This window comes from Balaenoptera physalus, assembly GCF_965194825.1.
Source record: "Balaenoptera physalus genome assembly, chromosome: 1".
Classification (NCBI taxonomy): Eukaryota; Metazoa; Chordata; class Mammalia; order Artiodactyla; family Balaenopteridae; genus Balaenoptera; species Balaenoptera physalus.
The window spans coordinates 74,705,116-74,730,357 of record NC_138882.1 but is presented as its reverse complement, the minus strand read 5'-3'; the positions used below and the strand labels follow the sequence as shown (position 1 = coordinate 74,730,357).

General features: G+C 44.6%; 1 protein-coding gene across 2 annotated transcripts in view; it reads right to left on the bottom strand.

Annotated features, from left to right (window-relative positions):
• The window catches only part of LMX1A (LIM homeobox transcription factor 1 alpha), a 155,599-nt gene extending 130,661 nt beyond the window's left edge, over positions 1–24,938 (bottom strand). The window contains exons 1-3 of one of the 2 annotated variants that reach the window (XM_082475018.1): positions 24,841–24,938; positions 23,967–24,068; positions 21,536–21,718 (exon numbers count right to left, since the gene is read on the bottom strand). In XM_082475018.1, the coding sequence (XP_082331144.1) occupies positions 21,536–21,718; positions 23,967–24,046 (263 nt within the window). In that variant the 5' untranslated portion in view covers positions 24,047–24,068; positions 24,841–24,938. Of the gene's footprint in view, positions 1–21,535; positions 22,839–23,966; positions 24,069–24,840 lie in introns of those variants that run through there. The other variant, XM_082475017.1, reaches the window with a different exon arrangement.
• Positions 24,939–25,242: the final 304 nt, after the last annotated feature.

Here is a 25,242-nt window from a genome sequence, read left to right as displayed (position 1 = left end):
ACCTCCACAGTGCCCTCACCCCACTGCAAGTCCGTCCCGGCACCTGGTCAGGAACCCAGCAAAGACAAACAGGTGATTCACCTGGCAGGGCCAGCTCTAGGGCTTGTGCACCTGTGCCCATGATGGCCGGCATCCTGCTGGAGGCCCAACTGTGAGAACGAGGCTCTGCAAAGTGACTGAGTTTATGCGATTCAGTCATACAGAGACAATTAGGGCAGACTTCACCTTTCCAATGTGTTCTAGGTTTCCAGTGTGTTTCCAGTGTGTACTATGTTTCCTGCTGCATAACAAAGGGAAACGCATACTGTATTCCCCAACTCTCTTGGGTCTCCTGTTTTATCTCAAGCCCATGTGGAAAGAATCTGGCTTCCGAGGACAGTCTCAGCTCATGGTACAATTGCCAGGAGAGAAGCAATTTATTTCTCTGGGGCAGAAATTTCAAAATACAAAACGGTGGGCATGACTGTATCAACGTGCATCAGGGAAGACCTTACCCCATGGTAAAAGAGAGCCCTGAGCTGAGAGCTGGATATGCAAACACCTGGCTTGATCTCTAAGCCAGACTGGGCTTCGCTGTCCCTAAAACAGGTCAGCAACCTGAAGGCCATTCAGTGAAGGGCAACGAGCATGACATGGGTCTGGGAAGATTAATTCATGCACAAAGTAAAGAGAGTGGAAGTAAAGATTAATTCATGCACAAAGTAAAGAGAGTTCCATTAAACAGGAAAAGAAAACAGAACAATGTAGTTGAAGGTAGTAAGTGCCCATATGCCAAAATAACTCCCCCCAAAAAGCCTCTCAGTGATGTAGGTGAATAAAGGGTAACAAAATGGGGAACAAAATGGGAAACAAAAGTTTTGGTGGCGTCTAACAGAAAAGGCTATTATTACTAGGATCTGTCAGACTGGCCTTTCACCCACCCCTCAAAAGAATCATTCCCATGGAAACACCTCTCAAAAAAAATCATTCCCATGGAAAAAAAATAATTTATAGAGTTATAACACACTGAATAATTAAAAATGTTACTGATGGGCAAATGGTTATCTTTAAGACTGCTATATTTCTTGTGTATGTACATGGAGTGTATGTGCAGCCCAGCTGGAGATTAGGGCTGCAGTGCTGGCTCTGTCACCGATCAGCTATATGATTTCCACAGATGCTAAATGAGAAGGCAGGACTCGTAATATTAACAGCAGCTAACATGGAGCAATGTCTCTATGCCAGAAATAACTCTAAGTGCCCTTACTGCACTTATTTCATCTTACAAAGTAGGTACTATTATTCCCATTTTACAAACAAGAGAACTGAAGCATAAAAGGTAGTAACAAGGTCGTATGGTAAGTGGCTGATTCAAGATCTGAAATAAGGTTCCTCTTCAGCAATGACTAAGTAGATCCCATCAAACCAGCTCTCCCACAGATAACTAGAAACTCTAGGCAAAATACAGGAAACAACTATGTGAAGACACCAGATGATGACCCAAAGCAGGCAGACATTGAAGAGGAATCAGTGCATGGAGGAATTGACTAGAACTGGGTAATTTTCCTGTTTTTACAGCTTTTAGTCACACAGAGTGACTCAGAACCTCAGATGAAAAAGCCACAGTCTTACTGGCCAAAAGGACCAAAGGACAGAATTTAGGGCAACCACAGCAGCTAAAAGTGAGAAAAGAAACCTGGAACTACCCAGAGAGGGGGAGCCCCAAATCTCTAGCTGGTCCCTGAACCCCATTTGTGCTGGGTAGACTCCAAGTTGCCAATTAAGGATCAGAGAACTGAACTTGAGATTCCATGTGTAGCCCACCAAAGGGAAGACAGAGTTTGCAGTTTGAGTTCATCCAAGTTAACTACCTACTGGAAATTTCTTAAAATAAATTACAAATACTCTTTGAGGGAACATAAGGATTCAGGTTATCTATAATGTATCATGTCCAGGATACAATATGAAATTATTACTATGACCCATACTCGAGAGAAAAGAAAATCAACAGAGGTCACCCCCAAAATGATCCAGATTTTAGAATCAGCTCATAGGGATCTTAAAACATCTATTATAACTATGCTCAAGGACATAAAGAAAAATATGCTTAAGGGAATGAAAAGATAGGCACTCACATCACAGAAATTCAAACTATAAAAAAGAATCAAATGGAGATTTTTAACAGCATTGTCGAATATAACTTTCCGTAATAACAGAAATGTTTTATATCTTTGCTGTCCAAAACAATGTGTCACTACCTACATATGGCCATTGAGTGCTTACAATGTGACTACTGCAACCGAAGAACTAAATTTTTAAACTGTATTTAATTTGAATGAATTTAGATTTAAATAGCCACATGTTGCTAGTGGCTACTGTACTGGGCAGAGCAGCTCTAGAACTATAAAGTACACTCTCTGAAATAAAAATTCACTGGATTGGCCTAACAGCAGATTGGAGATGATGAAGAAAGTGTTAATGAACTTAAATATAGGTAAGTAGAAATTGTCCAATCTGACAAACAGAAAGAAAAAAATAAAAAATACTAACAACTATAGCAAAAAAGAACAGGGTAAAAGAGTAAATAGATGTATACAGCAGTTCCAAGATTCTTACATGTTATGTGCAGTGGTACAATATTAACCCTAAGGACATTGTGAATAGTTATGTATGCATACTGTAATCCTGGGAGCAACCACTAAGAAAAAGTTAATAATAATCTAAGGAGGTATAATTAAAGAGCCAATAAGTAAATAAAAATGAAATTCTAAAAACAATATTCCATTAACCAAAAGAAAGCACGAAAGGAGAAATGGAGAACAAAAAACAGAGTGCACAAACAGAAAGTAAATAATAATAATAATAGCAATATGGTAGACTGAAATCCAACTATATCAATAATTACATTAAATGCTAGTGGACTAAAACAGTTCAATCAAAAGAAAGAGGTTATCAGAATGGATAAAAAAGCAAAACTCAGCCAAATGCTGTCCATAGGAGTGGTACTTTAAAAACAAAGGTTAAAAATCAGGAAATCTGTTGGGAATCTTCTGTTCTTAACTATTATACTATCCATGACCTATGAAGTACCTTCCATCTCTAAACTCCAATGATTCCACATGTATAAGTATATATGCGTATATATGTAAGTTCATATATAATACATATAATTTATTTTTACACTCAGGATACATAAAGGTCAAATCTATCCGTGCACCCAAACCCAGAAGAAATGATGGAAAGGACAATTTTCCAAGTTAACACAGCATCATTGCTGGTTTTGTTTCTCAATCAATGCTCACTGTGTCAGGTACTCAGATGGAATTTTTGCGTTACTGTGTCCAGAAAAATCACTTCACTTATTCTCGGAGAGCAACTTAAACCTATCTGCTCAGCAACAGAACTGTCCTAGAACTGCTTGAATTTAAACCTTCACAGAAGAAATTGGCATGACCTTTCCACACAGCCTGATGATTAGAATAGGCAGCATCCCCAGGGCTTTGCCACACAGACAAAGCAGCTGTGACATGGCAAAGAGCACTGGACTTGCCATTAGAAAGCCTCAGCCTGCTTCCCGTCTACACGGCTCAGAACCCATGGAAAACTGGGACCATCATTTAGCCTCTTTGAGCCTCAATTTCCTCATCTCAAATGAGACTGTGGTGATGATCACATGATATAGTGTCTGTTTTCACAGACTCTCTAGGCTTTTCTCTCTTTTACGCTCTCAAAGTCCAGTGTCACTAGTTTTGAATGGTAGATTCCAAGTAAATATTAGAAGGGTTGAGAGAAATCATATGGGATTTTTAAAATACAATACAAATTCAAAGATTTTGGACTCTCTCATAAAAGCTAAAACACACAGCATATGCATAAATTAATTAGTGCCATAGATACATTTGAAAATTGGCGTATACGCCCATTCACAAAATTACTATTAGCAAACTGATTAATTAGGGTTTATTCTATGGCCTTGTTTAAAAAGGATGATCAACAAGTTGATAAGTCTTGTCATTACGGGTACCTTCTGAGAGAGACTGAGCCTCTGTTGAATATCATACCAGACCTGGAAAGTTCACAGGTTTGTGAAATTCAAATGCATTATTTCCTTCTGACAGCTGTAATCAAGTCCGTATAACTCAGTTCAACCTTCAGTTGCCAACAAATGATCATAATTGTTGGCAAGGAAGAGTAAACATAAGCCTACTTAACAAATTTGCTAATTATCTTTCAGTTTAGGATTAATGTAACAAATAAATACTGGATGCCTGCAGCTTAAGTTTATCAGTCAGTTCATATGAACCCACAAGGGTAAGTGGATTTTTATCTGTTTTAAAGCTCCTGTTCTCAAACCAAGTACTTCTTGCTCTTGATTTTTCTTTCTGGAATCTGATGTGTGTTTCTACTTCACAAGGCAATCTGTTGGCCTTTATATCTTTTTAAAATATTAGGTATATCAACTGAGAATTCTTAGAAAAGTAATGCTGAGGTTTAAAAGTAATGAAAGAAACAAACCACTGGTTTGAGAATAAAACTGCCCATATGGGCATAATCTACAATTGGCTGGCAGTGCTAAACATTAGTGAGTAAATTATTAGTATAATTAGCTGCCATCTAGTGAGGATCTTTACTAGATGCTGGATAGACATGCATAATTTTTAATCCCTATAACATAGGTAAAGAGATAGCTTCTGCCTTTTAGCAATAAGGAGGAAGATTTCTCAGAGGTTAATTTGCCAAGTAACAGAGCTGGGATTCGAACCCTTGTCCATATGGGGAAGCAGGGGGTCTTTCTGCCGCCCATTCTTAAGATGCTGCAATCTCCATGTGAGGATTTGCCTAAAACTTTCCTTTTCTTCCAGATTACTAACTCTTATCCATTTGGGGACCACAAGAAGATTCCAGGATCTGATGAAAATCTATGGACCTTCTCCCCCAGAAACACACACACACACACACACACACACACACACACACACACACACACACACACACACACACACACACACACACACACACACACACACACACACACACACACTCCCTCTCTCTCTCTCTCTCTCTCTATCTTTCTCTCTCTCTTCTGGGAAAATAAGGCAAGGGATTCATGAATATCCTGACGCAAAACCTGGGTTTAAAAACCTCTATTCCAAATAGGGTTTCCAAACATCAACACTGCTGGGTTTTTCACTCACCTCCTTTACATTCCCCCCTCCTTTTTGGTTTCTCTGTAAGTTTTTAAGGAATAAAATAATGGAGCTAAGAAGTAGATGTGTTATCTTGTCCACACACAAAAAAAGTCTGGCCTCCCCCACTGTTGCCTCTCCCCTACTCTCCTCACATCTTGGCCATCTCAGTAAATGTACTCAGCTCAGGTGGAATATCTTGGAATCATCCTCTTGCCTTCACTTTTGTTCACCATGGGTCTAAGACAGCTTTACTGATGAATCAAATTACTCCAGGCCTTCCACAACGATCACTAGGTACCTATTATGTTCCAGGCATCAGACTAGTAAACAAAACTATGTTCCAGGCTCTCATCAGTGAACAAAATAAATACAGACAGACCTCAGAGATATTGCAGGTTCAGTTCCAGACCACCACAATAAAGCGATTGGCACAACAGAGTGAGTCACACGAATTTTTTGGCTTCCCAGTACATATACAAGTTACGTATACACGATACTATAGTCTATTAAGTGTGCAATAGCATTATGTCTAAAAAAATGTGCATACCTTAATTTAAAAATACTTTATTGCTAAAAAACGCTAACCATTATCTGAGCCTTCAGTGAGTCGTAATTTTTTGCAATAGTAACATCAGAGATCACTGATTACAGATCACCATAACAAATCTAAAAATAGCGGAAAAGTTTGAAATATCGCGAGAATTACCAAAATGTTACACAGAGACACAAAGTGAGCAAATGCTGTTGGAAAAATGGCTCGAACAGACTTGTTCGATGCAGGGCTGCCACAAACCAATTTGTAAAAAAAACACAATTTCTGCGGAGCACAATAAAGCAAAGTGTTTTATTAAATGAGGCATGACCTGTGTCACTGTTCTCATGGGGCTTAGATTCTAATGGGGGGAACAGTATATTGGCATAATAAAGAAGTATATTACAGTGTAACCTAGAAGGTGATTAGCAGCTGGAAAAAGGAAATATATAGAAGTTATAGGAGAATGAAGAGTGTCAGGGTGGGTTGCAATATTAAATACCTGGATATCTGAGTAAACACATGAAGGAGTCAAACTTGGGGAGATCGGGGGGGAGACATATTTTATTTGTTTGTTTATTGTCTTTCCTCCCAAGGTAAGCGCCGTAAAGTCAGGAATTCTCTAATTGTTCACTGCTCTACCCCAAGTGCCTATAACAATGCCCACAGCAGGTGTTCAACAAATATTAGCTGAATAAGTAAAGTAAATGAAAGTTAAAATTTACTTTCAGGCTGACCATAACTGAGGGTTGGGCCACAATCCTAAATCTTACCCTGAATATATCAACCTCCTTAATTAAACGGTAAATTCAAAGCAAAGAGAAAAGAAACCGAGTCAAGTTGGGGTCACCTTTTAGAAGGGAAAACTGAAAACTGACCTTACATGAAAAATGATAATAATCTGAATTCCCACTTTTAAAAAGCCAAATAAGAAATGGGCTTTTAAAAAAAACCCCAGGATATCCGATACCAAATAGGGTTTTAAAATTAGAAATGACCCTTGAAATATAGGACTCCTAAATGCTGACTGATCCATCAATTAGGCTCTCAGTGAGGTACATGGAGACGTGGCATGTAAGACAGAAGCCGCCAACCTGGGAAGTGCCAGCCACTGTGCCACACCATCCTCACCCCCAGCTGTACTCCCCATTACAGACCTGCATATGCAGATCACTCACTGTGTACTGATGCCCTTGGATTTTAAGCTTGGTTGTGGCTGATTAGCTCATTTACTTATCCCTTAGTGCTGGTAAGTCTGAAGACATGGGTTGGGTCTCCATGGAAACCAAGAGACACTGATTCAGTTATCTGGCCACAAGTTACAACTCTGACCTCGCCCAGTGATCCCACTTAGGTACGTCCTCAGTTACACAAAGGGACAGAATATGGTCTGTGTGTGTTTGTGTTACTACCCCCGAAAAAGAGCAACTCAAAGCACATGCTTCATGTTCAAGAAGGCTACAGGTGGCTGTTGAGGACTGACCAACCTCCTCAGGCACAATTACAACATCAAACCAAGGCCCTGGATACAAATCTCTCCATTAGCTTCTCCTAAAAACACTATTCAATTCGAAGAATAAGTGCTATCTGGACGAAAGCCACAAACAATTGGAGGGCCACAGGCAGGACATATTCTCCCTCCATCTTGTCCCAGAATTAGCTCAATCTGGTAAAAAGGCAGGAATATGAGCTCCCTGGATTCCATGGCATGTGACTTTATTGATGGTGGGTCTTACCACGTTACAGGTAATATGAGCTTCAGAACCTTCTTTCCTCTCTAATTAACCAGCAACGGCAGGGTAAAAGCTGAAATCACCTCATCGTAACAGTTCAACCTCTGCAATACCGTACATCATTAAAATTTTAAAGGAGCTCCTTGGGGAACTCGCTTAATAACTGAGTTGGAGAAAAGGGGCCAGAGATGAAGAGCGTTTTCCTGAGCTGATATTAACTAGGTTTGGCTACTAATGGCTTTCCAGGAATCCCACTGTGTCCACGTTGCCATTTAAAAGAGTACATTCCATTTGGCCCTTGCCCTTTCACTGTCAAGAGGGAAACTGAAAAATAATACATCATGAAGTATTGCAGTTTGTATTACAGTTCTCCACCCAATTCTCCCTTCCAGCACTACTGAGCTCGGTCTAAACGGAGCTCTTACAGCCAGGTGACAAGCAGAAAAATTCATCCCATGAATCGGTTGGGTGTCTATGATATCAAATAACGTATCACTGAATGATATATTTTCCACTGAATTTACTGGCCACAGAGGCAGAGCCATTGGAAAATACTCAGCTTCCTTGATAGCACCAATTTTAGTTTAATTTCCTTCTAAGTTAGGTGGCCGGGCCCCTTATGACCCTGTCACCTTTCCTCTCCTAGGGTCACACAGATACGACAGCCCTAGACCTAAGGGAGGATTCCCACCCAACCATACACTGCTCTCCCACTCCTTGTCAAAAACATTCCCTCTCCCCCACTGTACACATCAGGCAGTTTGTGATCAGGCTCCAGACGTCAGAGAGCTCGAGGTAAAGGCGCTGAGGCTGATGGGAGAATCTCAAAGAGGTTAAATGATTTGCCCGGGCCCACCCAGACAAAGCAGAGGCAAAGGAATTACTGAAGCTCAAGGATTCTGAAAACCCACTGTTATCCACTATAGGTCACTCTAGCCTCCAGTCTGGGAAAGTAAATATACGAACCAACCATATGAATAAGACTGTAAAACAGAGTGATAGTGGGTTAAGAGACCAAGCCACTGTGGTCTGGTCAATAAGGAGGATGGTGCCCCCATCCTGGACTCCCCTTCTCTTGAATGTTCTCCTGAGAATCACGGGAAGCAAAAGCCTATCAATGGACGAGTGTATGGATGGTCTAGTTGCCAAGCATAACTGGCTAGTTCCTGGCCTGGGGAGATGTGAACACGTGTCCTGGGGAAATCAGCCCCGTACTGTATACCTTGGACTATGCTGTAACCAAATAGAGGTCTGCACGGTAGAGGAGCAGAAACAGGAAGATGATATGTAAGTTTTACACCAAGACAACTGGATCTGAAGAAGGACTCAAGCTTGAAGCCCCACTCTGCCGTCACCCCTGGGCCCATGAAGCAGGGTGACCTCGAGAAAGAAGCTACATGGGAAGCTGCAGTAGCCACCTTACGAGAGATCCTGAGGAGAGATGGGAAGTGGACCCACCTTCTGCTGGCCTCTGTTCAGTGATGATCAGTTCTGGCTAATCCACAGAGAAATGCACAAGAGAACAGAGGGAAAGAATGGTTAGGAAAGACCAAAGCAGGAGTTCAACATGTACCCTAGATGTATCCCTGACCCTCCCCAAGCCTCTCCTCTATCAGCTGGAGGCCCCTCTCTCTCCCAGGTCCTCAGCCCCCTCCCTTTCCTGGCAAAGCTCACCTTAGCCATCATATAGCCTCAAAACTACCCTATCCTAAAACATCTCCCCTTTATTCTACCTCTACCCCAGGTACTGTGTTCCCTCCCATCTTTCTTCCACTACCCATCTTTCTTCCACTACCCATCTTCTCAAAAAAGTTGGCCATATCACTCCATTTCTTCTTTCTTTTATTGTAAAACCCATCAAAATGTTATCCTGATCCCTCCAAGCTTCTGACAAAGCTATTCTTGACAAGGTTACCCCCGACTCACTGCCAATTCCAAGAGCAAATAGGTGGCCCTACTTTTTAAAATTCCCCACCTCTGCCCTGTCCTCCAGAAGCCCACTCACCCTGGTGTTTTCTCCTGCATCCGTGCCATTTCATCACAGCCTCTCCCAGGGTTCCCCAAAGCTACACCCTTGGGCCTCTTCTCACTCTGTGTAGGATCCCCTTGGGCACTTCTCATATTTATATGATAACATATCCTAAAGCTTCTTGTCCAGGATAGATTCTAGATCTTCTTTTACAACTGCCTCCTGGACATCTCCACCTGAATGATTCACATTCCCATTCACGCTCCAAGAGCCAATTAACATATCACCTCTTCCATGAAGCCTTTTCAACAACCCCAAGCAAGTCATTCATTGATGCGTTTATCCATTCAGCCAACATGTCTAATGCCTATTATTTGTCGAGAACCACGCAAGATGCTGGAGATACAGGACTTAAAAAACAAAACGAAACAGAAAGAGGAAGGTCCCTGCCCTCACTGAGCTTATGATCTTGTGACACAGATAGTAAACCAACAAATAAGTATGTACTTCAAATTATGATCAGCACTATAAAGATAATGAATAGCACATAGCAATAGGGAACCAAGGGATTTAGATAAGCTGGTACTCAGTCCCAGTGGCCATGCCTCTCTTAAAACAAGTTTACTCTTCTTTCAAGCCTCTGTTTAATTTATATCTCTAAGCAATCTCTGCTAGATAGTTAACACATCAGTGCTTTGTTTTATTCATTTTTACATATCTGTCACATACAGGAATTTAATAAGTCTGATGATAAAAGGAATGCATGAGTAATTTAATTAATGAACCAACTGTTTATAAGATTCCATTTAGTTCTAAATTTGAGAAATGCACATACAACTAGGTAAAGTGCATTCCAATTGCTGGTGTATTACCTGAAATCTCTAGTTTCATTAAACGTCAGTTTACAGAGATTAAATTCAAATGTACATTTCATCTCTCTAAAATTGACTGGACCTACCTTTAAGAGAACCAAGTGTCGGCAGTGGTGAGAGAAATACTGCAATACAGGAATACTTAGTTTCCTCAAAACCCAAGATTCCATTATCCCTTTTTCGATACAGCCAGGCCAAGTAATAAACAAGAGGGAGTGAATAGTTTGGGAAATCAGCCTCACACGGGGGCACAGTGGGATCTTTCCTAGCTGAGGCTGAGGCTTGTTTGAAAATACAGCACAGTTCAGAATAAAACTTGGAAAGGGGTTATCTGAGGAATGGATGGACAGCTGCTGGCTAGTCCCAATGGAAGTATGCCTAGAAGGCTCCAGATCTGATAGTTAACAGTTCTGCTGCCAAACGTGCAGACAGGCTCCCAGAACAAAAGTCACCAATAGCAAACTCTGGGAGCTGGAGAGGAGGAAAACGGATGCTTGTCTCCCTTTGTGTCATTCTTCTGGTGTGGAAGAACAGCGATGCTGGCGGACAGTGGAGACCGATGCAGATGGGATGGAATAGGAGAGATGGGTAGGACAGCTTTGCGCTTACGGAGGAGTTTGATAAACAGGAGTGACGAGTGTATACTAGCAGCTTTCACACACACACACACACACACACACACACTCACTCACTCAGGCATTCCCCAAATCCAAAAAACTTCCTTTAAAACCACAGAATATATAAACAGCTGACCGTCGGAAGGCTGCCGGAAAGCTCAAGTATCTAGCAGGTGGGGACTTGTTTTCCAAGAGCTAGTTCAATAGGACAGACTGAGAATTGTGATCTCACTGGGGTGTGAACACCAGAATTCAAGGAGCAGATGGTGTGATTTAGTGGAAAGGCCATTGGACCAGGAGTCAGAGGCTTCGGATAGCATCTCAGCTTCTCTCTCAGCTACAAAATGCAAAGGAAAAAAAAAACAAAAAAAACCCCACCTCTCCTTATCTAACTTTTTAAATTGTTGTAAGGTCCAATAAAGATAATATCTGTGAAGGCTCTTTGAAAATTCAAAAAGATACATTTTTTTTCCAACACATCCTTTGATGGCATTTTCTATGAGCCAATCGTTGATCTGCATGCTTTAAAAATATTAACCCAAAATGACCCTATGAGGTTGGTTAGTACAATTTTTTTAATTCTAGTTTTATTGAGATATAATTAACATATAGCACTGCATAAGTTTAAGGTGTACAACATAATGACTTGACTTACATACGTCATGAAACTATTACCACAGTAAGTTTAATGCATATCCATCATTTCATATAGATACAAACTTTTTATAAATAGGAAAAAAATATTTTTCCTTGTGATGAGAATTCTTAGGATTTACTCTCTTAATAATGTTCATATATAACATACAGCAGTGTTAGTTATATTTATCATATTGTGCATTACATCCCTAGTACTTATTTATGTTATAACTGGAAGTTTCTGAGGTTGGTACTATTCTCATCCCCATTTTAGAGAGAGGAAACAGGCACAGAGAAAGCATGACCTTCACCCAAGGTAACACAGCTAGCAAGCAGCAGAGCAAGGATTTGGTCCCAGACACTCTGGCTCCAGAGTTTATGCTCTTAACCACTAGACTGTGTTATTGTACACAGCTTCTAAGAGTATGTATTCTTTTACTCATATTAAAAAACCAACAATAATAATACCCAAGCCTGTATAGTTCTCCACATTTTACCAAAAGGCTTTTCAAGTTCATTACCTTATGTAATCCTCACAATAACCGTATGAGGTTGTTATTATTCTATTCCTTTGTATAGATGAGGAAATTGTGGCTTGGATATCTCTTGACAGTAGGACATGTGTTTCATATTATTTTTCCAGTAATGCAGAGAGCTGTGGAGTGCCCAAACCATTCATATCCACCTGTCCAACCCCTTCCATCTATGGACGTGGACTTTTAAAATAGAAGAACCCAACCAATAACAGAACACAAAGAAAATAATCTGACTGAACACCCTTCCAGTTAAAAAGTATCTTTGGAAGAATATCACAGTACATCCCGATGTGAATTATTTCATAACATCCTCTCCATTTTGACAGCTAGCGGAGAGCAGGCTCTAGCTTGCACACAGCATAATTTGAAAATTAAAAGGTCATAAGATAGGTTCTGAGCATAAGACATGCAAGAAGGCAAGGCTGAGCTAAGATTCTGAAAACGGGGTTGGAAAACCCATGCTGTGGTTGAACTCAGGGCTTCCAGGTGCATAGAGCCCCAGGGGAAAGATAGTTGCAGAGACCAAGCAACACTCCGGCCAAAGACACGCAGGGAAGGGTCTCCTGGGATGTTCTTCCCCTTTGGATTTCCAATGTCTACTTCATGGTACCGCCCATGAGGCACTAGCACGGCATGGTTTATGTCTCTGAAGAGCTGAGCCCTTATCCCTGTGAAGACGGTAGCCGTCACTGCGCATGGTACTGGGGAATACGTGCACAACAGGAATCCCTGCTACAATGTGAGGAGGGGCAGGAGGAGAAGGGGTGAGGGGGAGCCAGCAGCAGGGGAGGAAACTCTCGATGGTTATGTTAAAAAGGATTTGTTCCACTGTCAAAACCAGAAAGCTCTCCCCAAGAGCCAGCTTTAAGGAAGGAAGCCTGAAATGACAGAGACCGGGGTGGGATGTATTGAGGAGGCCCTTTGGAAAAGAGGCTGCAATAAAAGAGAGAGCATCAGGCAAAACGCAGGTGTAGCTGTAAAAATCCACCTCTGGACGATGATGGCCAGCAATGCCTGGCAGCTGAACAGAAACTGGGCTCTAGTGTTTCTGTTGGGTCCTAGTCAAAAGGGATCCCAAAGCCATGCTGACTCTCTAGGGCAAGGACAGTCCTTTAAATCTCGCCCATCACTGGTTCTTCCCAGCGACTGGGGGAGGGTTCAATGACTACCAAACTCCTGAAAACTGTATGAGCCACACTTTGTCCACTCACCTGCCCACTCCGTTTTCTGGGTCCCACCCTGTCTGTCCCCAGTGACATCAACCTCTTCTCTACCCTGGAGCTGGGGGCCCCAGGCCAAGGCGGCATCAGCTTCCACTCAGGTTTAGGCTGTTGAGTACTCAAACAAAGACATATTTGGACCCTCCTACAGAGAGAGAGGGGACTGTTTATGGGCCCAGAGGGAGCTGGCCCTAATCTGCTGCACACCAAATGAGGACAACAATGTTAAGAATGAAAATATGGTTTGGGGGGATAGTCCCCAGGAGCCCAACATTTTGGTATTTAAAGGAACTTTAATGAGCTTAAGAGGCTAATCTGGAGTTCAGGAGGGGGTGTTTTGTTTTGTTTTGTTTTGAAAAATCCTTTTAAAAGTTCCTGAGGCTTGATAGGGAGGAGGCAAGAGAATTGTGAGTCAAGGAGTGGCTACCGTGTAACTGAAGGGGCCAGATGGAACTATGAGAGAGGCCGCTCCAAAGATCCCTTCTCACTGCAGCAGCAGACGCTGGTGCTCGAGAGATAAGGGATGGTTCTTTCCAGGATGGAGAAGTGTGACACCCAAAGAAGCAGCAAAACAAGTTGAGAGTGAGTACACACTATTAGAGTGCTAGCCAGGCTTCTCACCAAACGACTCCTCGTCCTGGTTTACTGGTGACAACGTCAGACTCAGGCACTTCTCCGACCCACTGAAAAACATAACCCAGCATCCATGAAGGTGCCAGGCACACTCAGAAAGATGTTCAGGGGCCCCAGTTGGTCAACCAAAGAGTGTGGTCATGGGATCATGCAAACCTGAGCGTAATGTCCCTCACCAGGTATTGTAGCTGAGCCCTGCTCCACAACTGGGTGGACCATTATGTTGTGTATCTAAAAGACAAATTTATTTCCTCCAAGTGAGAAAAATTAAAAGAGGACTAACAGTCCATAAACTTGGCATGGGGGAAAAATGAGGCAGTTGATGAGATGGTGTTAAGTAATATCATGTGCTTGCAAGAGTCAAGTTAGTAGAATTCCACAGGACATAGGGGAGCGAGGGGGAGGCAGAATGGGATGGGGCTAGATGTGAAGTCAGATATGGCATGTGGCCCATTCCTAGCACTGCTGGATGTCAAAGATCTTTTTTTATAGGAAGAGTTTAACTGGCCCATCAGACAAGGTAGTCCAATCCACAGTGGCCAGATACCTACCAGGGTTTGTCCATTATAGGGTAATGATGATAAAATACAAATCTATCAGGGTAGAAAGCCACTGGAGGCCTAGAGAGTCAGAAAAGCCAGACATATTTACTGTTATCCAAAAATAGGATCCCCCAACTGGAATCTTGAAAGGCTAGAAGAGACCAAACTCTTTCATGTGACTTCAGTTAAGGACCAGGAGAAGCGCAGCCCATTTTGTATTTTTAGTTGTTATGACATTATGGTGCAATAATGGGGATTCTGGCAAGGGTTCCATTCAATTCTAGCGAACCCGAGCATGGCAGCCAGGTGACAAGCTCTACAGATGATCTGGTTGCCTTGGGTCGCAATTGCAAAGTACAGCACGGAAGTAGGTTTTAAAAATCCTCTTTTAACTGCCCAGATGGGGCTATTTGCAATGGGACCAAGTCTACCAGAAGGTAGGAAACCAATGTTGGGCCACAGTTTTATTCCTCTGATAATGTCTTCACTAATACTTCACTGTTTCTGCTGCATTCCAATTGCATCTGCTGTCTAATGCCAAAAGAAACTTAATCCCTGTCCTAAGTCTCATTTTATTTATTTTCAGTAGTGTGAAAACAAACATGCAGCAAGATTATAGTGTTTACACCTCCTTTTTAGCTGATATAGCTCTAATCCTCCTGCTAATTAATGCCAGGGCCACAGCTATTTTATTAATTTCATCTTGGTTAAAAATATAGAGACAGATAATTGTACTTGACTAAAATAACAATTTGACATTTGGAAGGTGTTTGCTTCATTTCAGCAAGACAGTTGGCTGGGTTTCATTTAATATACGACAAAGAGACACAAAGCTGCAGCTGACATTGGTCAATGATAACATAACCAATTCTAATTGTGATAAATTGACTAAACTGTCCCACATCGCACTAGTCAAGGAGACGAAGGAGAAAATGTAAATTGTGAGGCGTACCAAGTTTCTCTGTGGGTTCCAGAAAACAGGCACAAAGGAGAAAAGGGCCTCTTTTCTCCAGAACCTTTTCTACATTTTGTTCCTAAAATTACCAACTTCCCCAAACTGAATCTGAAAAGGCTGCTGGTAACGCTGATCTACACATTGCTAAGAAACTTTCAGAAAAACATACAGGGCATTCATTCCTAGGGGGAAGCCTCAGGCATGCTGGAAACTGGACAGGACTTTCCCACATAGGACCCTTTCTGCTTCTGTGCAGGGTGGGGTGAGGGGTGGCACTGCCCACCCCATACAGCCCCCAATCCTCCATACCCCACCCTGCAAGTGGCTTACCAAGAACTCCCATCTGAAGATATGGGCATTTAAATTTCCATGTTAGAAAGGTATAAACAAAAAAATTGCAAAGCATTAAAGTAAAGCTAAGATTTCATAGTTAAGGCAGAAATTACTTTTAAACCTTTCTATGGTGGATGTGATTGCACTTTTTCCCCCATAGTTCATTTCCCAGTATTGTACAACTATATTTAACAATCAAATTAACGTGATTCAATATGGGTTACTTCGATCTTGATATAAAGCAACAATGACATTTTGTATATCAATTTACTCTAAGAAGCTTTAATAAATTCCCGGCAATATAATGAGTATTTTAAATCCTTGTCTATTTTCTCACTTCCAAACAGTAGGACCCAAATAATTTCTTTGACCATAAAAATTAATTAGCTGATAATTTAATGAATGGAATTGTTCTCATTAGAGAAACAGTACCTACTCATTAATTCCAAAAAACCTTCCCAGAATTAAAAAACAACAATAAAGAGGGCTCTCTAAAATTAGTAACAGTATTTTAGGTCACACAAAAGTTATAAATAAGAAAAATGAAACTAAAAAGCAAGACAAACAATGAACCATCAGAAAAGCTCTTGTCACTGAAATCTGAACAGCAAAAGCAACTCCTTAGCCAGGTGGATGACAAAATCCCAGAACTCTACAATATGTAAAACTGGATAAATAACTTTTTTAATGTGCTCCATTTACGTTAAGGATCAAAAGAATCCCACAAGTCTACTCTGAAAGGCAATGTTCATATCTAATCCCCAGAATACTATTAATATCCACTCCTGCTCTCTAATTCTATTTCAACATTTTAAGTCTGAGATTCAGAAAGTCCTACACTACGAAATGTAAAATAGATAGCTAGTGGGAGGCAACCGACTAGCACAGGGAGATCAGCTCTGTGCTTTGCAACCACCTAGAGGGGTGGGATAGGGAGGGTGGGAGAGAGGGAGATGCAAGAGGGAAGAGATATGGGAACCTATGTATATGTATAACTGATTCACTTTGTTATAAAGCAGAAACTAACACACCATTGTAAAGCAATTATACTCCAATAAAGATGTTAAAAATAAATAAATAAATAAAGTCCTACCTACGGACCAACACATATAAAAAGAGAAAACACCTCTGAACAAGGAGTGTTTCCAATCACCCTCTAAATAAAAAAAGAGATAAGTCAGCCTGCACAAACACAGCCACAGTCCATGGACGGTGCTTATCCCAAGCTAAGCCCCCCTGCAATTTAATGCAGACATCAATTTATCACCTAGCTGTGTTTGATTTTTATATTTCTAAATTTTATTATGCCAGGAGTGAGGCCAACAAAAGATAGAGTAAAAATCTAACAACTGCCTCTGTAATTTCATCTGTGGGCTTCTTTTATGAGGAGCTGATGCCCAATTTTGATCTCCAAGTAATGTCACAGTAATAAAACCAAACTAACCCTCCTCCCTACACACACAGGCTACATACACTACCTTGATAAAATGCAGTATTAGTTCATTACTGATCCTAAAAGAAATCATTACCTCAGCCATTTTCTCCTCGGGGCTGCCAATCAGCAGGTCGAAAGAAAAATACAGAGAAAGCTCTAAGTGAGGGATATATGTACTTTGGTTCACTGGAGTCCCTTTCTTCAGAAAAACTGGTCTGCTCCAAAAGAAAGGGGAGAAAACATGGACTGGCCCTCTGAGAGAAGGTTTCCCAAGGCCTGCACTTTGCTGACATGTTGGGAGTTATGATGTTATAAGAGCAGCCCTGATGACAGCAGTACTATCCCACACTGCTCCTAGGATGTCCAGAACAATCTAAGGGGTAATGATAAACTTCATATGTGAGGGGAGAGGGCCCCGCCTGACACACAGAGCCGCCAGGCACATGAAAGAAACAATATAAACTTGATTTAAATGTGGGATCCCTTCCAGAAGGCTTAATTATCTATTGTATTACCACATTCCTGTTATTCAGCAGCCTCTTCTTTCTCCAACTTAAGTCCAACTACAGTATTTGTTTGGAACAAATTCAGGGAAAACTCCAAACTAACCAGATCCTAGAGGACTCAGTTAAATAAGGAACAACAGTTATGTAAGTAGAAGTTCCCCAGGCTGGAAAATACTTTGGTTGTCTGCTAACTTTCGGGAACGCTGAAGACAGCTGAGTCCAACGTTTAAACACCCACACCTATAGCATCCTGATGTTTTATGTGACATGATGCCCCTTCATCAATTCTGTGCATGTACCATCCCACCGAACTCGTTATTTTTCTTTGACGGCACGTCACGAACAATAAAGGTCACCTCCAGTTCTTAATTTCTGGACATTCATAAATCAGTTTTCTGCACTCCAGCCTTAAATGCTTATTTGTTTTGGATGCTGAGGAGATAAATTATTCCTAAGAGTGTCACAGTGTATGACACAAATATTTAACAAAATACCCTGAAGTCTTCAAATGAATGGCTGTACGTCTAAGACGTCACTGTCAATTCAATTCTTTAAAATTAGACAAATATGGTGTTTGACATCAAGAAGGTGTAACAACTAGTTGATAGAGTAGAATTTTCACTTTTTAACTGGCTGCCTGACACCATGAAGAGGCAGCTAATAATTCAAATGCAACAGTGCTCAATGGCCAGAAATGCACATACAAATGGCTAACATAAATAGGATAAGCCCACTTTGTTAATATTATGTTTATGAACTTCACTGAAGACTGTACATTAGCTACATGTTCTTTTATTTTGATGTGTAAAAATAGCATTTGAACTCCATGAATTTTGGAGACAAGGGCACTGCCTGAATATTCATTTTCGATGAATTGTTCCATAATTTACCACCACCATTGTCCTATCACGCTAACTTCCATCTTAATTTCCTTTCCACTTGCCTTGGCTGGGCCTCAAATTTTTAAAAAGATCCAAAGAAAAAAAGCAAAAATTATTTTTACAAATGTATTTGTTAAAGAGGAAATGTGCTCTCTGTGACTGTTTCATGACTATTATCTAAAATTGAATTGCATCCTCCTGGAGGATAAATTTCTGGTCATTCCAGACAGCTTCTATTCAATACTTAGTCCTGCAGTCTCAGTAGAGGTTTTCAAGAAATACTCAACAGTTAGGATAATATAGATGGAAAAAGTGCTAGGCTATAATATAAGCCTCCTGAAGGCAGGCTCCGAGACTTTTTCTCAGTATCCTCCTATCCCCTAGCCTAGTGCCTTGCCTGTAGAAGCTCAAAGAGCTTGTTGAATAAAGGAATTTGTCTTGAGCCTAATTTTAAAACAAACAAACAAACCACCCTTTCTTCTGTTATAGCAACTACCACGCAGATGAATGCCATTAAGATTATTAAATATTTTATAGCCCTGCTTGGTTAAAGAAGAATGGGATTGGGATGGGGAACAGAGGAGAGAAAAACGGAATAAAATTAATCTGAAAAAACAGTGGAGGCTCTGGGCACAGACAAGTGCTGACAGTGAACTAAAGAGACAAGCAACTCCATTTTGGCCATCTGTGCTTCCAAAATATATGTTCAAATCAAAATTAAAAACCCTCACTGTAGCATCAACACCTCTCCAAACAATGTAGCTCACACTACTCTGTAAAATCTTCTTGGTTCTGGCCAACAGCTGGCAAGTTGATCCCTGCAATTTTCCCTTTGCAGAAATAGCCTTGTGCGGGGAGAACTGACCCTAGTGGGCTAATAAGCCCAAACCGCTCCAAACCTGGGAGGCTGAAATGGAGGGGACATTGTTGTGTTAAGTACTTTACAACAACTGTTTCTTCTCCTCTTGACACAGCCTGACTTCCTTAAAGAAGATTTGACTGGCCAGACAGCTGTGTTGACCCTTAAGCCTTCTTTGATTCGTGATTTTTTTTTTTCACAAACAATAGAAATTCACCACCCAAATCCTTTCCTAAGCTCCCATACTTTTGAATTTGCTAGTGTTGTGCCTGAAGGATGTGGACATTTCGGTAATCTATAAGCACAAAGATAAAGATTGGGACTACACAATCCCAAAACCTTCAGATGAAAAGCAACAGGGGAAAAAAAAAAAAAATAGAAAAAAAAAGAGCAATCAACCAGAAGCTTTATCCAAAGGTGGTACTTGAAGTTGTGTGCACAAAATCTGCTTAATTACCTAAAAACAGCACTTTTCGCTCAGACACTAGAGTACTAAACAATCAAGAACAGATATAACCACATCTTCTTTTTTAAAAAATTGAAACCGTCATCACCACTTTGGGTAATGGTGATGCATTTTCACTTCTTTATATATTTCTGTATTGCCCAACTCATCCAAAATCAAACACCTATTTTTTTGTGTGCTGAGAAATGTAAAATTATCTTTTCAAAACAAAACGAAATGCCTAGTACTCTATCCACATGGGGGTAAAATTCAAGCTTGCTATAGCAAAGGCGCGTGAGCAGCAGAAAGAATTTTTTTGTGTGTGGTCACTGCATCTGATTGCTTTGTCAGTCTGTAGGAAACCTCAGAGCCCAGGCAAATCAGAAAAGAAGATATTTCTGTTCTCTCTCAGAGCTTTTTGTTACATTGAGACTTCTCCTGGACACCTCCTTTCATGGTGTGTTTTTAATAACATGATAGGAACTGCTTTTCAGGAACACTAACCCTCCCTTGATTATCCTCATATAGTGCTGTCCCTTTCATTCACCAGTGACAAATGCAGAATTTTCCTGCCCGTGCCCCGAGGGCACTCCGTCACTTATCCAGTCCTCGGGTACAAAAACAGAGGCCCCTGTTTCAACCACGTTTCTTTGCTTCAATACCCCGCACAGCTCGGGGAAGTCAGTGTCCCTGTTATTGAGCTATTTTGACCAGGAAAGGCAGTCCCCCTCCAACCCCCCCAAGCCTACCCCCACTTAGGTCTACTAAGCAACTCAGGGCCGGCCTGGCCGGAACCAGGAAATCCTTCAAACTCCCACTCCCCAGCCTCATCCAGGCTTTAGACATTATGGAGATCTAGAATCGAAATAACCCACTTTCTTAAATACCTGTCTCCTAGTTCTCCTCAAAACATACCAGAACGTTCGCGTCGACGGGAGGGAACTGAACCTGAGGCGTGGCAGAAACGCATATCCAGATGGGAATTAGGGAAGAGGTGGAGGATGGAGGGCCTGGCCTAACTGCTCCCATGGCCCGAGGGTTTTGCACACAATGGGGAAGGGGCTGGGGAGAGTACAGTGAGAGAAAAAGCAAAAGGGGTGTGCGCTGCCGCGGAGCTCAGAGGGGCAGCAGCGGTGCTTCCGAGCCCAATCTGTCGGGGACCCCAGTGGACAAAGCCAAGCCGGGTAAGAGCACAGGGGACCCAAGTTATGGAATCAAGACCACCTCAGCTCTGCGCATAAGCGTGTGGGTGGCGCAGACAGGTGGGTAAGGTAGAGGGGGAGCCGGCGAGCAGAGGTGGGCCCCTGGCCGCCCCCAAGGGCAACCCCGTGAAGCAGGGAGGGGAGAAACAAGGTTGATGGGGTGGGAGTACCCACAAAGGAGTGTCCTCGGGGAATGGCCAGGTCGGGAAAACTGGGCTAGCAGACCACAGCGGGAGCCATCCCTTGCGCTTCTGCGGGGCCTGGGCCGTGGTTGCGTGCACCGGCGCAGTCCTCTGCCGCCCTGGGGAGCGTAGAGGGTGCGGGTGAATGGGCACCTGCGCATCTGGGCACTCGGGTGCATCTTGCTCCTTCCAGAAGCATATGAGGGGGTAAAGAAGGACAAAGTCTCCCTCGCCCGCTGATCCAGTGTGTGGGACGCGCTCCGAGGCGAGGGCACTTACTTCTCGTAGTCATACTTGCAGTAGAGCTTCTTGTCCCGGTAGAAGCAGGTGGTCTCCAGGGGCTCTTTGCAGGAGGTACACTGCACGCACTGCTCATGCCAGAAGCTGTCGTTGAGCCGCAGCAGAAACCTGTCCGAGATGACCCGTTGACAGCCCTCGCAGACAGACTTGGGGCTCACCGCTCTGCCTACAGCAGCAACAGACGTCCGCCCGTGAGCCGAGCCGGCCCAGCATCCCGGCCAAACCCGGCCCGGACCAGCTACGGATCTCTCCACACCCACCGATTTACCCCCGCGTCCTCCCACCCTGGGAAGCCCCCTGCTAAACATCCAAGCTGAGATTTGGAGAGCAGAGCAAAATCAAACCAAATGGCATTTCTAATAAACAGGGACTATGTGGAAAGGTTTCAGTTCTACCAGGGGAGGGGGTAGAAATCAATAAGTGGCCTTTAATTATCAAACCTACCCTGGTATGTGCGCAAACTTGCGCACATCCTGTAAAATCGGCCTGCAAATAAATGTGTGCTCCCAAGTTTATCACGTAATCATTAAATCACTCACTATGCTTGTCTCTATTGTCTATTATTAAAACTGTGAGTGTGTAAAAAGAATTTTCTGCTTTGTTGTTTGGTTTTGTCGTTTACTAAAACGCAATTCTGTTCTATTTTTTTTTAAGAAAACTTTACATTTTCTTTGCTTCCTAAAAAGTCCCGTGCGTGCAGAAAAATACTGTTCTCGCCCTAGGCAAACTAAGTATTGTTCAAACCAATGAACCCCAAGCTGCTGGCTGGAGCGCAAATTACAGATGGGTTTTTTCATAATTAAGAAGCATCAAAATGGAGGGAAGGAAAAAAAAAATGGAAAGAAGCAGGACTCGGAGACGCCGCGGAGTGTCCGACCAGGATTCCGGGAATCAGGCGAGCTCAGCAGCCACGCGTGAGGGCGAAACCGCACCCAAACCGACTCAGCGCGAAAGGGACTCCTCTCCGTCCCAACCCTTGCACTTCTGTCAGTTTTGTCCCTTTAGTTTGCGGGTGCGGGGGGGCGGCTTTTTTTTTTTTTTTGAGGGTGGTGGGATGCTCAGCCACCTTTGTCGCTTTGCCGGCACGTTTCACAGCTATTTAAAGAAGGCCTAGTCCCCCGGGTAACCATACCTTTGCGCGTGGTGTCCCAAAGGGCCTGACCCTTCCCAGTTCCCCTGCTACTCGGTCGCCTTCCCCTTAGGAGACGCAGCCACCGGCTCAGGAGCGGGGCCGGTCACCTTGGGGCTCAGGCAGGGAGGACTAGAATTAGCGAGGTCTTTAAAATGTTCCCTCTTCTTTCTGCCCTTTCTCGGCGTCTAGGGCCACGACCCGGGCGCAGAGAGCGGACGTGGGCCGGGCAGGGAGTACCGGGCGAGCCGCGACGCCCGCTGAACGCAAGAAGTTCGAGCGCGCCCTGCGCCAGGTCTGGGCCAGCTCTGACGCCCTGGATCTTCCGAGGCTGTATGGAGTCGGTAAGTTTCCGAAAGGGCGGTTGAAAAGGGGGAACGCGGTGCACGCGATTTCGTTTCATCTGGGGAGTTGGGGGGGATTCCTCCCTCAGTCTGGTTTCGCTAGCCGAACAGGCTCATGTTCCGCCTCCGCCCCGCTCTAGCGGTTCCGAGTCAGGGAAAGAGGCAAGAGGTTTAACTGACAAAACGAAAACCCCTCCCGCTAAAAAAAAAAAAAAATTAAAACACCCATTCACCAAACTTGAAAAGCATCGAGGGCGGGGTGCGGGGTGGAGGGTGGGAATCCCTGGCCTCAGCTCGGTTAGACCCGCGTGTGGGTCGAGGCCCTGGGCTCGCCGCTCCTCCGTGGTCGCTGCGAAGAGATTGGGGAGACCCGGGAGGGAGGGCGACACGCCGGACCCGAGATCCGGCTCCAGTTAATTAAAGCCGAGGCAAGGGCCCTGCCGCGCGGGCTAATCCCCGCGCTGCGCTGCCCACCGGCCCGGAAAAGCCTCTCCGCGGTGCTTGAGGCTGAGATTGGGGCTGGAGTTGGTTGGAGGCGAGAAGCCGCCTCGAACTTGGGTGCTCCGTGACTGGGGTTTGTGTGCTCGTCCCTCAGCCTCGGAGAAGACGGCGGCATTTATGAGACGTCGATCAGCTCTGTGATTAAAAATCCAGTCCTGGGTATTTTTAATCATTTGCCACTCAAAAGCCTGCAAGCAATCTCGCCCGCCCCTCGCGGCTCTGGGGAGTTCGGTGCCCGATGCGTGAGGCCTGGGGTGGCTTGTCGGTTAAGGGTAGGAAGGACCCACAGAGACTGACGGCTAGACAGGGAGTGGGCTCAACTGAGTGCATGAAGCAGGCCGCTAGCTCCCCTATTGCCGACCGGGTCCAAGGAAGCTGGGCTCCAGAGCTGGGGCCTGGCGGAAAGACGGTGCGCCCAGGCGCATGGCCTGAATACTCACCCAGCAGCGAGGAGAAGGAGGCCGACGTCTCAATGGCGCTTTGGAAGTTCTCCTCCATCTTCAGGCCGTCCAGCATGTTCGGGCCGGGCCGGGAGGACCTGTAGAGAGGAGACGACGCTTTAGGCGTCTGTGCCCTCTGGGACGCGGCGCCCGAAGCCGCCGCACTCTTGGGAAAAGACGGAGGGAGTGTCCAGGGTGACCAGAATGAGCTGGGAGGGTAGAGTCCAGCCAAGAGAAATGTGGGGTGGGAGGAGAGAAACGAGTCACAGCGAACTGCTCTGACTGATCTGATTTCACTCGAAGTCAACGCGTTAAGTACTTAGGCCTCCGCCCCCCAACTGCGTTTCTCCTTCCCCTGCCCCCCAACCCCCTCCACCCGGTCCCCAGCCCAGGTTTCCCATCCCGAGTCCGACTCCGCCCCAACCTATACTAGTGGGGGCCCGAGGGACGCCTCTGCAGGAACCCAACTACTGGGGTAAGATGGAGATTAAAAAGAGTGGGTGTTTTCCCTCGCGGGGCCCGGCCCAGGCACGCGGAACTACGAGGTCTATAGCCCGTGCCCAGACCGGCCGCGTTGCGTCCCTCACCTGCCCCGGCCGAGGAGGGGCAGAGTAAGCGACCCGGAGAGCGTCCCGCCAGCTCCCGGACTCAGGGCACTGGGATCTGCTGGGGGCGCGCAGGAGCGGGCGTGCTGGGCGCGCGGGGAGGTCCTCCCGCCGGTCGGCCGGTGCCGGGAATGTCTGCAGGAGCAAAGAAGTCGCCTCGGGGAGGAGCCGCGGCTGGCCCTGCTCACTCTTGGATGCATTTCAAATCAACTTTCAGAAACACGCCCGCCCGAGCTGGAGCCTAGGAACAGGCAGCCTTCCTTACCTGATGGGTGAGCTCGCTCCCGGTGGCAGGAGCCGAATGAAGTTGCCGAGCGCCGCGGGAAGCTTCGGCCGGGGGAGGCGTAGGCCCTCGAGGCTGCAGCCAGAGCGGCCGCCCCCGGCTCCGGCGCGCCCGGGAGGGAGCCGGAGCGAGCGCCGGCCCCTGGCTCCGCTCCTCGGCGCGCCCGGGCCGGGCCGGGACGTGGCCGCGGGCGGCCGGCCTTCTCGGGACGTCCTGCACGCCCGCGTCGCTCCTCGGGAGGAGGGGAGGGCCCGATGCTTCTCCCAGGCTAGAGGGAAGGCGGAGGCCCACGGTCCTGGGTGCGAGTCGGGCCCTGCTTGGCTGGGGCGGATCCGGTCGCTTCTGACAGGGGCCGCGGCGCTGCGTGCGCGGCGGAGGGAAGGG